Source organism: Rutidosis leptorrhynchoides, chromosome 2 (genome assembly GCF_046630445.1).
Source record: "Rutidosis leptorrhynchoides isolate AG116_Rl617_1_P2 chromosome 2, CSIRO_AGI_Rlap_v1, whole genome shotgun sequence".
Classification (NCBI taxonomy): Eukaryota; Viridiplantae; Streptophyta; class Magnoliopsida; order Asterales; family Asteraceae; genus Rutidosis; species Rutidosis leptorrhynchoides.
In genome coordinates this window covers 489,222,019-489,235,428 of record NC_092334.1, presented here as the reverse complement: position 1 = coordinate 489,235,428, position 13,410 = coordinate 489,222,019, and the positions used below count along the sequence as shown (strand labels likewise).

The 13,410-nt window shown below is 34.2% G+C and overlaps 1 protein-coding gene across 1 annotated transcript in view; it reads right to left on the bottom strand.

The window, feature by feature from the left end:
* The window catches only part of LOC139889453 (uncharacterized), an 84,634-nt gene extending 73,035 nt beyond the window's left edge, over positions 1 to 11,599 (bottom strand). The window contains exons 1-6 of the mRNA XM_071872404.1: positions 11,389 to 11,599; positions 10,236 to 10,552; positions 9,464 to 10,135; positions 9,074 to 9,370; positions 8,562 to 8,701; positions 7,676 to 8,007 (exon numbers count right to left, since the gene is read on the bottom strand). Of these exons, the coding sequence (XP_071728505.1) occupies positions 7,676 to 8,007; positions 8,562 to 8,701; positions 9,074 to 9,370; positions 9,464 to 10,135; positions 10,236 to 10,552; positions 11,389 to 11,599 (1,969 nt within the window). The remainder of the gene's footprint in view (positions 1 to 7,675; positions 8,008 to 8,561; positions 8,702 to 9,073; positions 9,371 to 9,463; positions 10,136 to 10,235; positions 10,553 to 11,388) is intronic.
* Positions 11,600 to 13,410: the final 1,811 nt, after the last annotated feature.

Here is a 13,410-nt window from a genome sequence, read left to right as displayed (position 1 = left end):
CAAATGCACAGCGGAAGATTTCTTTAACACCTGAGAATAAACATGCTTTAAAGTGTCAACCAAAAGGTTGGTGAGTTCATTAGTTTATCATAATCATTTATTTCCATCATTTTAATAGACCACAAGAATTTCATTTCCAGTTCTCATAAATATACGTCCCATGCATAGAGACAAAAATAATCATTCATATGGTGAACACCTGGTAACCGACATTAACAATATGCATATAAGAATATCCCCTATCATTCCGGGATCCTCCTTCGGACATGATATAAATTTCGAAGTACTAAAGCATCCGGTACTTTGGATGGGGTTTGTTAGGCCCGATAGATCTATCTTTAGGATTCGCGTCAATTAGGGTGTCTGTTCCCTAATTCTTAGATTACCAGACTTTAATAAAAAGGGGCATATTCGATTTCGATAATTCAACCATAGAATGTAGTTTCAATTACTTGTGTCTATTTCGTCAAACATTTATAAAAGCGCATGTATTCTCAGTCCCAAAAATATAAAGGGTAAAAAGGCAAATGAAACTCACCATACTGTATTTCGTAGTAAAAATACATATAATGTCATTGAACAAGCGTAAGGTTGGCCTCGGATTCACGAACCTATATTAATTATATATATTTATATGTTGGTCAATATTTGTATAGCAATTTAGGTCAGGTCATAGTGTAATCCTATCCTATAGCTCGAGTCTAACTCTACAGTATAGTAACATGTTATATTACTCATGCTCAATTAAGATTCTAGTAAAAGGTGACGTGTGAAACAACGTAACATAAATGGTTTCATAATCATAAAATAGTATTTTATGATTAATTTTTTTTTTTTTTTTAATTTTTTTTTTTTTTAGAGAAAATCAACACAAAAAGTTAACTGAAAAGTTAACAGGAAAAGTCAAAGTTCAAAGTCAAAAGTCAAAGGTTAAAGTCAAAAGTCAAAGGTCAAAGTAAAAATGAGGTCGCATGCAAATATATAATAACTTATACAAAAATAATTTTCGGTCAAACATGACTAAACGGGCCACTTCAGCTATTTTTAGAAAAATTGTCGGAACTCCGATTGATAAACGGCCAAAGATAAAAGTTACACATTACCAAAAAAATTAAGCATAAATATTACAGAAGTAAACTAAACCTAGACAACTCGTAGTTGCCAACGCGTTTTCGGCGTTTCAAAGTTAATTTTTCAGCTTTAATAAATTTACAAAAGTGACCGAGTAGCCTACTTTGGAGATTTTTAGAAAATTCCTCAAAACTCGTATTGACAAACGGTCAAAGCCTGCAAATTCTAGTTACCACAAAGATATAATATGATTTTTGGCAAGAGTAAACACATATCAGGCCGACCATGACAACTGATATAAAACTGACATTTTTAAATAAAAAAGTTTCAGCTCTTTTTAGAATTTTAAAATGTGACCAAACTGTCAACTTTGATGATTTTTAGAAAAATCGTCGAGACTCGAATTAACAAACGGCTAGAGTTGTTTATTAGACCTTACAGCAAAGAATTCAGTGGTATTTTTTTTTATATATGAAACAACGCAGATCAGCGAGAATTTCAGTTCCCGTTTAGACATTTCATCAAAATTTGCAAAACTTCTTTTGTCCATAACTTGACAACCGTTCAACGAAACGAGACGTGCTTTATACGAAAATTCATCTACTCGACGAGTAGAATCCAAATAATCACTTTTTATAACCCAGAAAATTAGTTTACTATTATCATCAGCAATTTTAATTACGAAATTAATTATGCAATTTGTTTATTTCATAACTTTCTAACCATTACTTGGATTCAAGTGATTCTTAAACCAAAATTCAACTATTTTTCGCTAGCTTTCCAACGACATGCATATCTTATACCTTATCTCAATCGTATATGAAACTAATTCAGGAATCAACATAACCTATCTAATGGCAATATCAAAAGTACAAGCATGCATAATCCTATATACTCGAGCACTAGTCAGGGATACACTATTAGTATGTAAAAATTAAATTATGAGTACTCACATATCAATATTGAGATTCAATATTGCAGGAAAGGTACGTAAACGCAACGGAGATGATAAACACTATATTGACCTCACGAGCATACCTATGAACCATACTCAATCACCTCCATAGCTATAACCCATAATTTCCTTAATCTTATCCCACTCGAAAAAACAACTTCGAAATCACTCGGACAGCACTCCGTCGTAATATTTTATGTATACTAATAATATCTTGAGATAATACGGAGTAAATATATATATGTAAATCAATTGAGAGAGTTTAGAGAAAACTATTTTCAAGTTTCTATGAAATAATGAAATCTATTGAATTCTATTTATAATATATTTTTGAATTATTAAAGTGAATTATTAAAGTATGAATTATTAAAGTGAATTATTAAAGTATAAATTATTAAAGTGAATTATTAAAGTATGAATTATTAAAGTTAAAGTAAAGTAAAAATAAAGTAAAGGTAAAGTTTAAGTATAGTAAAAGTATAAAACTATGTACGTATAATACGCGTATAAATATATATAATATTAATTTAAATCGTTATATATATTTAATAAAATAAAATATAAATATCGTTATCTTTATCATACTAGTTAAGTAATGAGTTGTCAAAAGTGGTTCTAGATACTTATAAAAGTTATATACGTTTTAATAATAAAGTTCTTTTTAAACTGAAAACGTTTTAGTACATTTGAAACTAAATAGATCAATCGAGTCTTTATGAGATTCAATCTTCCACTATCCTTTGTCTAGTTCTCAATGATTGACAATTTGTTCATATTTATAAATCACTTTACCATTTTCCGAATATTGTTAAAATGAAAAGATTTCTCAAATCAACGTGGGCCTTTCAACAGAGACTTGTAATCATAATTCAATATATCTGATAATTCAATCATTTGATCTTATCTTCTAATTCCATTGGTAAACATTTTGAAACAGATACAATCATATAAAGTATTTAATCTAATATTTTGTTTACGTTTCAAGTTATAATATATATACACATATACATATATAATCATATTCGTTTAATGGTTCGTGAATCGTTGGAACTTGGTCGAGGTTGAATGAATGTATGAACATAGTTTAAAATTCTTGAAATTTAACTTAACAAATATTGCTTATCGTGTCGGAAACATATAAAGATTAAAGTTTAAATTTGGTTGGAAATTTCCGGGTTGTCACAGTGATATCCCCCATCTTTCGAACGAAAGCCTTTTATAAACCAAGGCATTCTTGGAACGTTCTTCGAATGTCTTACAAACTGATCTCGCCTTAAATAGTTGTGCCGAAGAATTCTGACCGACTCTAGACAAGATTTCATCAATCATGTCTCCGGGTAGGTCTCTTAAAATATTGGGTTGTCTAACCATTTTGTGTTTTTATACTGTAAAATAGACAAGAGTTAGATTCATAAAAAAAAATACTTATTAATACAAGCAGTTTTTACATATATCATAAAGCATAAGCACACTATATTACATATATTATACCACACGAATACAACTATCTTATTCCGACTCGCTTGTTTCTTCTTCTTTGGTTTTGGTTCGTTTTGCCAAGTTTCTAGGGATATATGATGTTCCCCTAATACGAGCCGTCGTTTTCCACATTGGTTTAGAAAAACCTGGTGGTTTAGAGGTTCCCGGGTCATTGTTACAACTTAAGGACTTCGGGGGTTGACGATACATATAAAGTTCATCGGGGTTGGAATTAGATTTCTCTATTTTTATGCCCTTTCCCTTATTATTTTCTTTTGCCTTTTTAAATTCAGTTGGGGTAATTTCTATAACATCATCGAAATTCTCGTCGGAATCCGATTCATCGAAGAATTGGTAATCCTCCCAATATTTTGCTTCCTTGGTGGAAACACCATTGACCATAATTAACCTCGATCGGTTGGTTGAGGATTTTCTTTTACTTAACCGTTTTATTATTTCCCCCACCGGTTTCGATTCTTCTTCCTGTTCCGATTCTTCTTCCGATTCCGATTCTTCTTCCGGTTCTGACTCTTCTTCCGGTTCCTCTTCGCGAACTTGTGAATCAGTCCACGAATCATTCCAATTTACATTTGACTCTTCATTATTATTTGGTGAGTCAATGGGACTTGTTCTAGAGGTAGACATCTATCACATAATATCAAACGCGTTAAGAGATTAATATATCACATAATATTCACATGTTAAAAATATATAGTTTCCAACAAAATTTGTTAAGCAATCATTTTTCAAGTAAACACGGTCGAAGCCCAGACTCACTAATGCATCCTAACAAACTCGATAAGACACACTAATGCAAAATTCTGGTTCTCTAAGACCAACGCTCGGATACCAACTGAAATGTCCCGTTCTTATTGATTAAAAACGTTCCATATTAATTGATTTCGTTGCGAGGTTTTGACCTCTATATGAGACGTTTTTCAAAGACTGCATTCATTTTAAACAAACCATAACCTTTATTTCATCAATAAAGGTTTAAAAAGCTTTTCGTAGATTATCAAATAATGATAATCTAAAATATCGTGTTTACACATGACCATTACATAATGGTTTACAATACAAATATGTTACAACTAAATAAGTTTCTTGAATGCAGTTTTTACACAATATCATACAAGCATGGACTCCAAATCTCGTCCTTATTTAAGTATGCGACAGCGGAAGCTCTTAATATTCACCTGAGAATAAACATGCTTAAAACGTCAACAAAAATGTTGGTGAGTTATAGGTTTAACCTATATATATCAAATCATAATAATAGACCACAAGATTTCATATTTCAATACACATCCCATACATAGAGATAAAAATCATTCATATGGTGAACACCTGGTAACCGACATTAACAAGATGCATATATAAGAATATCTCCATCATTCCGGGACACCCTTCGGATATGATATAAATTTCGAAGTACTAAAGCATCCGGTACTTTGGATGGGGTTTGTTAGGCCCAATAGATCTATCTTTAGGATTCGCGTCAATTAGGGTGTCTGTTCCCTAATTCTTAGATTACCAGACTTAATAAAAAGGGGCATATTCGATTTCGATAATTCAACCATAGAATGTACGTACTTGTGTCTATTTTGTAAATCATTTATAAAACCTGCATGTATTCTCATCCCAAAAATATTAGATTTTAAAAGTGGGACTATAACTCACTTTCACAGATTTTTACTTCGTCGGGAAGTAAGACTTGGCCACTGGTTGATTCACGAACCTATAACAATATATACATATATATCAAAGTATGTTCAAAATATATTTACAACACTTTTAATATATTTTGATGTTACAAGTTTATTAAGTCAGCTGTCCTCGTTAGTAACCTACAACTAGTTGTCCACAGTTAGATGTACAGAAATAAATCGATAAATATTATCTTGAATCAATCCACGACCCAGTGTATACGTATCTCAGTATTGATCACAACTCAAATTATATATATTTTGGAATCAACCTCAACCCTGTATAGCTAACTCCAACATTCACATATAGAGTGTCTATAGTTGTTTCGAAATATATATAGATGTGTCGACATGATAGGTCGAAACATTGTATACGTGTCTATGGTATCTCAAGATTACATAATATACAATACAAGTTGATTAAGTTATGGTTGGAATAGATTTGTTACCAATTTTCACGTAGCTAAAATGACAAAAATTATCCAATCTTGTTTTACCCATAACTTCTTCATTTTAAATCCGTTTTGAGTGAATCAAATTGCTATGGTTTCATATTGAACTCTATTTTATGAATCTAAACAGAAAAATTATAGGTTTATAGTCGGAAAAATAAGTTACAAGTCGTTTTTGTAAAGGTAGTCATTTCAGTCGAAAGAACGACGTCTAGATGACCATTTTAGAAAACATACTTCCACTTTGAGTTTAACCATAATTTTTGGATATAGTTTCATGTTCATAATAAAAATCATTTTCTCAGAATAACAACTTTTAAATCAAAGTTTATCATAGTTTTTAATTAACTAACCCAAAACAGCCGCGGTGTTACTACGACGGCGTAAATCCGGTTTTACGGTGTTTTTCGTGTTTCCAGGTTTTAAATCATTAAGTTAGCATATCATATAGATATAGAACATGTGTTTAGTTGATTTTAAAAGTCAAGTTAGAAGGATTAACTTTTGTTTGCGAACAAGTTTAGAATTAACTAAACTATGTTCTAGTGATTACAAGTTTAAACCTTCGAATAAGATAGCTTTATATATATGAATCGAATGATGTTATGAACATCATTACTACCTTAAGTTCCTTGGATAAACCTACTGGAAAAGGTAAAAATAGATCTAGCTTCAACGGATCCTTGGATGGCTCGAAGTTCTTGAAGCAGAATCATGACACGAAAACAAGTTCAAGTAAGATCATCACTTGAAATAAGATTGTTATAGTTATAGAAATTGAACCAAAGTTTGAATATGATTATTACCTTGTATTAGAATGATAACCTACTCTAAGAAACAAAGATTTCTTGAGGTTGGATGATCACCTTACAAGATTGGAAGTGAGCTAGCAAACTTGAAAGTATTCTTGATTTTATGTAACTAGAACTTGTAGAATATATGAAGAACACTTAGAACTTGAAGATAGAACTTGAGAGAGATCAATTAGATGAAGAAAATTGAAGAATGAAAGTGTTTGTAGGTGTTTTTGGTCGTTGTTGTATGGATTAGATATAAAGGATATGTAATTTTGTTTTCATGTAAATAAGTCATGAATGATTACTCATATTTTTGTAATTTTATGAGATATTTCATGCTAGTTGCCAAATGATGGTTCCCACATGTGTTAGGTGACTCACATGGGCTTCTAAGAGCTGATCATTGGAGTGTATATACCAGTAGTACATACATCTAAAAGCAGTGTATTGTACGAGTACGAATACGGGTGCATACGAGTAGAATTATTGATGAAACTGAACGAGGATGTAATTGTAAGCATTTTTGTTAAGTAGAAGTATTTTGATAAGTGTATTGAAGTCTTTCAAAAGTGTATAAATACATATTAAAACACTACATGTATATACATTTTAACTGAGTCGTTAAGTCATCGTTAGTCGTTACATGTAAGTGTTGTTTTGAAACCTTTAGGTTAACGATCTTGTTAAATGTTTTTAACTCAATGTTTATAATATCAAATGAGATTTTAAATTATTATATTATCATGATATTATCATGTATGAATATCTCTTAATATGATATATATACGTTAAATGTCTTTACAACGATAATCGTTACATATATGTCTCGTTTCAAAATCATTAAGTTAGTAGTCTTGTTTTTACATATGTAGTTCATTGTTAATATACTTAATGATATGTTTACTTATCATAGTATCATGTTAACTATATATATCCATATATATGTAATCATATAGTTTTTACAAGTTTTAACGTTCGTGAATCACCGGTCAACTTGGGTGGTCAATTGTCTATATGAAACATATTTTAATTAATCAAGTCTTAACAAGTTTGATTGCTTAACATGTTGGAAACATTTAATCATGTAAATATCAATCTCAATTAATATATATAAACATGGAAAAGTTCGGGTCACTACAGGGACTCCGGGGAAATTTAATTTGTTTAAAAATTCCACGGGATATGCGTGGTGTTGTTCAAGGTTGTCGGTTGAACCCTTGCAAATCTCGTCTGAGCTTTTGAAATTCATTGATGCACCCTCGAGTATCTTGAACATATGTTTGTTAATCTGGGCTGCGTCTTCATTCCGTGGTGTTAGGATCGCCCGTTCACGCAAGTACTCCTCATCTTCTTGTTTTACTGTGAAGTCTTGAAATATGGTGTCAACGATTGCTTCAATGGGAGGTTTGTCAGTTTTTACAATGAATTCATCAGGAATCTTTATCCCCGTTGGCTCGTCTTCTCCATCTTTACATCGTGCTGGTACTTTACCTACACCAACATCAAGGACCCATTTATTGAATGCGTGTTTTCGGGCATCGTGTGAACTGTCAGCACTATATTCATTAACTCTCATTATACAGGAAAGCGTATGTAGTTGACAGTGGTGCCAAAGGTCGAATCTATTGATGCATGCATGAATGACTTCTTGTCTCTTGCCTTTTGGTATTACGGGTAGTATTTGTCGGAAGTCGCCGCCCAATAAGATAGGCATACCACCAAAAAGTTTCAATCTATTTGCGTCGTCCTTTGCGCCCAAAATGTCTCGTAATGTTTTGTCTAATGCTTCGAATGCAAATCTCTGAGTCATCGGAGCCTCGTCCTAAATTATTAAACTGACTTCCTGAATAAGGGCGGCCAAGTGGGTGTTTTGTTTTATATCACATGTACTGTTTTCCATTAATTCCAGGGGATCACGAATCGACTGTGAGCTGTTCTTCCGCCGGGTAGAAGGAGTGAAGCAATACCTACGATTATGTTCGGTGTTAGTGGGTTAATGTGTATATCTATTTAAATGGCTGATTATGCTGTATAGTGTAGCAGGGGTTAATGGTGCCCAATAATAAATGAACAGGCTGTTATAACTCAGAAACAAACATACCAGATGACGCTACCGCGAGGACAATCTTCTTCTCTGACCGTAATTTTGCAAGGACAGTAGTGTATAGGAACGTTTTTCCAGTGCCTCCAGGACCATATAAAAAAAAGTCTTCCATTATTGTGGGTAACAGCTGCTAACACCTGGTAGTAACAGTAGGGAAGAAATTAACTGTTAAAAAAATTGAAGCATTAGGTCACCATGTCAAATTAATGGACCATTAGTTTCTAATAGGCCATCATATAACGCTGCATTAAGGATTATAGATACTGAGAAGTCAACACATAAAAACTCGTTATTGAGTAAGTTAACTTATGATACACAAATTAGAGCTAGTAATTTGAGTATTTTATCATAAATATTGAAAGTTACCCTTTATCCCAAAAAATGTGTGTCTTGTTACATAATTAACTTTGCGTTAAGTGGTTAGTTTAATAAAGACATTGGATCAATATGCGTATTTATGAATCATGGAGGGCAAAATTGTTAGGAAACCCTAATTAAAAAAAAATTACCTGGTGATAAATAGCCAATTGTTCAGGGTTTAGGGAGTTAAAAAGGCTTTCATGTAGAGTGTGCATCTCTTTTATATTATAATTTAACTCTTCATGAATGAGCCGATTGTCCAGTTGGGTTAGCAAAGATGGGTCGGGTTGTGGGAGGTCGGGGTAATCACTTAATGACTTCCCATTTTTATTCAATAGGGCCTGAATTTCGACCAAGCAATAATTCTTAAGCTGCTCATCGGTCAGGAGCAAATCAGGGAAGTTGAATATTTTTCTTCTTTTATGCAGGATGTCGTCCGACAAAGCCTGCCAGTTTAACTCCCAGAGTTGCAACGGTTTACTGACGTTGCAAAATAGTAGGATGGTGACAAATAATTCACGTAGCTACGCACCCGTTGCCCATAATGTCGCCTCTGTGATAGCCTGCGTCCATTCTTTGTCGTCATTGACCAAACCATACGTAAAGCAAGCGTCCTTAAATGTTGGATGTAATATACCATCTACTGTATAAATTTCATCAAAAGAACGTGGCCCCTTTACTATATTAAGCAACATACATAGATAATAACGTTCGCCTGAGGAAGGATTTGAGTATACTATACGGCCAATACTGGTCCGGAGTTTTCTCGGTGTCCACGTTTTTGCATCCTTATTCCAAACATAATGTTTAGGGATCTTTGCGTATGTAAGCGTCCGTGCAAGTTCATCATGTTTGTTAAGTTCAAACCATTGGGTGAACATTGTTTCTCTAACACTCTCACTTTTTAATAACGCAGGTAGTTGTTGTGAATCACGAAGTGTTATCGATTGTTGATTTGGCAGGTGAAATGACAATTTTATGACTGATGGTTTTGAATAATGGATGTCATACGAAAACAGTCTCCAGACAGCTTCGCATGGCGATAAATAACGGCAATCCAAATAATTTGTTATCTCGTCAACATCAATTATGTTTTCTGAACGGGAATCGCTGCTGTGAAGCAAATTTTCTTGTATCACTATTGTCGCGCGGTCCGGCCCTTTGTTCAAGTATTTGAATAAGTATTTGATTGCGCGAGATCTATTACACCACTCCACATTTATATGAGCATTATATTTTTGGAGCAAATATCTGTTGTACGGGACCACAAAGCTGTTGTCTAGTGGGGTGTTGTTTTTTTTTGAATTTTACCCCGTTGTTTCGACGCCTGTAGTTAGCGTATCCTTCTACGTCAATTGTTGTTTCCACATTATATGGTTTGGGGAAATGTTTAGAACACTGTTTCTCAATAATGCATGGAGCATCCATGTTGGCTCCACCGCAAGGACCATGTAACATGTACTCGGTTACGGCCTTGAACCCCTCTGGATCGTTTATTTGGGATGGGATCTCCGCTGAAATAATGTTGTCAATATCAGCTGGTGTCCTACATTTGTGAGCAGCTATTAACCATATTAACATATGTACGTGAGGTAACCCGCGCTTCTGAAATTCGATGATATAGATACCTACAACAATGTAAGCGTAGAAACAGGGTGTCAATATATTTGTTTACCTCAATTTTCAACAACAATATTGATTAAGTAGTAGAAGGCACAGAAGTAAGTTAATTTCCAGGCTAAGGTTACAATCGTCTTCCAGATTTTATTAAATAGGAGAAAGTTATATATATATATATATATATATATATATGTGTGTGTGTGTGTGTGTGTATATGTGTATATATATATGTGTGTGTATATATGTATATATATATATGTATGTGTGTGTGTGTATATATATATATATATATATATATATATATATATATACATAGGTATATGTAGGGCAAGTGATAACTCAATAACAACAGATTGGACATGTTCCATTATCAGAGTATAACGGGGAAAACTCATTTATGGAGTTTAAAACTTACAGTCGGTTAGGCGGTCGGGAATGGTGGAATGTAAAATTATGAAATTTCATTTATGGAGTTTAAAACTTACAGTAGGTTGGGCGGTAGGGAATGCTGGAATGTAAAATTCTGAAATTTGTGTTAACTAAATCTGTGGACTGTAAATTGGGCAGTGTATATATATATATATATATATATATATATATATATATATATATATAGGGGTGTGTGTGTATATATGTATATATATGTATGTGTGTGTATATATGTATATATATATGTGTGTGTATATATGTATGTATATATATATATATATATATATATATATATATATATAGGTATATATATATATATATAGGTATATGTAGGGCAAGCGATAATTCAATGACAACAGATTGGACAACCTCCATTTTAAGTAACGGCAATAAGTAAAGTTTATGTACAACTAACCTGCGTGGCATGGTCCAAATATATGGTTTTTCATTATATCAGTCATCATTGCGTCTAGCTTCTGTTTAAATAATCGAGCGACAATATCCGGCCGGTCGGCTGATCTCTGACCATCAATATAGCAGAGCATAGTCTCAATTTCAGGCCACCTAGGGTTAGAGGTGAAGGTGATGAATAAATCTGGATTGTCATATTCCCGACATAACACCATCGCGTCTTGGTAGTTTTGGATCATATATCGTGGACTACCTGTGTGGGAGGAGGGTAAAATTATTCGCTTTCCGATAGAAGTTGCCGATGTGTCGCCCCTTGTGACAGCGTCACAAACATTGTTGTATAGGTCAACGCGGAGTTCATTTTGGTGGTGGCGTAGCCATTTCAACCGTTGTTCTTCCACAGCTGTATACGCGTCCACCAAGTACTGTTGGAATAGGCGCCCACCTCTGAGGATAGTGGTCGCCTCACTTTCACGATGTTAGATTCTGTAACAATAGAACTCTCTCATAGTCACGTGACCGCAGTTTGTTTGGCGCCTTCCAGTATTATTGTGATATGGTATTTCTTCATGGTAGCCGGTTTCCCCGTAGGGAAAGAGTAACGGGTATTGCAATGCCATGTATAACTGGTGTAGTTCCGAGATTCTCTGTGGTGCACAGTTTTTTTTCTGGACAATAATATCTCGCGTAGAGTTGCAGTGACCGAAGTCACTGGTGATGAGCGCAGCGACTTCAGCAACGTTTGGTGAGTTGTATTGACGGGAGCTTGTTGCTTTAGCAAGTAAACGGATACAGCACTCAGACTCTGTATTGTCAGCTGCCCAATCACGGGCTATACGAAAAGCCTGCGCCACAGCGCTTGATTCGTCAAGCATGCTAATAAGATCGTTCGTTAACGTTTTATCGATTGACTCCCTTGAGTTAGTTCCCAGGAAAGCAGCCATGCGGTTTTTGGCTTCGTTGCGGGTGTAATAAAAATACAATTGTGCGTATCTCTGTTGACTCCCTGACTCTGGTAGAAGCGAACCAATTTTATGGTATGTCTGTCCGCTAATTCTAAACGTGTATGGGCCTCGCCCCCGGTTGACGGAATGATCTATTTTCGCCTCGAAAGACGTAAACGAAAACATACTGTTATAAATCCGTATCTGCTCTCTGAATTTTGCAGTTGCCAGGTCATTGTAGTCGAGAAGTCTTTGCAAAAGTGGAGGAGGATCCATTAATTTTGGAAGGAGTACTTTACCATTCTGGCAGCACATTGAGAAGACAGGGCTGGAGGTGGTTTTGGGCTTGTTGTTTCACTCTTCATACCACATTGTTGCGTTACAGTTGCGACATTTGTGAGCGGGTGGACCGTGATTAAGATAACACACCGAGGCGCCTAGCAAATGTAAAACAAATAATTTTAGATGTTAATAGTAAATTGAGATGGTTAAAGATGCTACATGTCAATGAAAGTCAAAATAAATCTGCATATATATGGATACCCGGTGGCTATTTTTTTGGAATGAATAGCAGTTGGGTATAAATTTGTTATTGTACAGACCTCTGAATAAAGGGATATAAATTTCATGACAGTTTATAAACGTGGTCAAGCATCGAACTCAGGTTTGCGTTATCAAAGAAGTGTTAGTTAATGAGATTTTAGTTATAAGCATATTGGAACCGTACATGAGTGGATGTTTTAAGGTGGTTAAATATGACTTTTAGACTAAATGACCAGCTGAATCGAAATGATGACATCTTTAAGTAAACAGAACAGTGAAGGTAACCTGAAGCGCTCGATGCAATCTTAATCGAATTTTTCTTGAGTTGTTTCTTCTTTGTAGGCCCTACAACTCACAGGTGTAAATGAATTTGATTAAATATATAGTATACTTTTAAATGGGAGATAATAGAATGCTTGTAGGGCAGGGTCAGGTGTATTAGATCCAGGCAATAGAAGGCCTAATATAGCCCGGAGGCTATGCAAGGTCACCACCACCGACAATCTGTGATGTGGCTGCAGGTCGGTGCCGGCCAACAA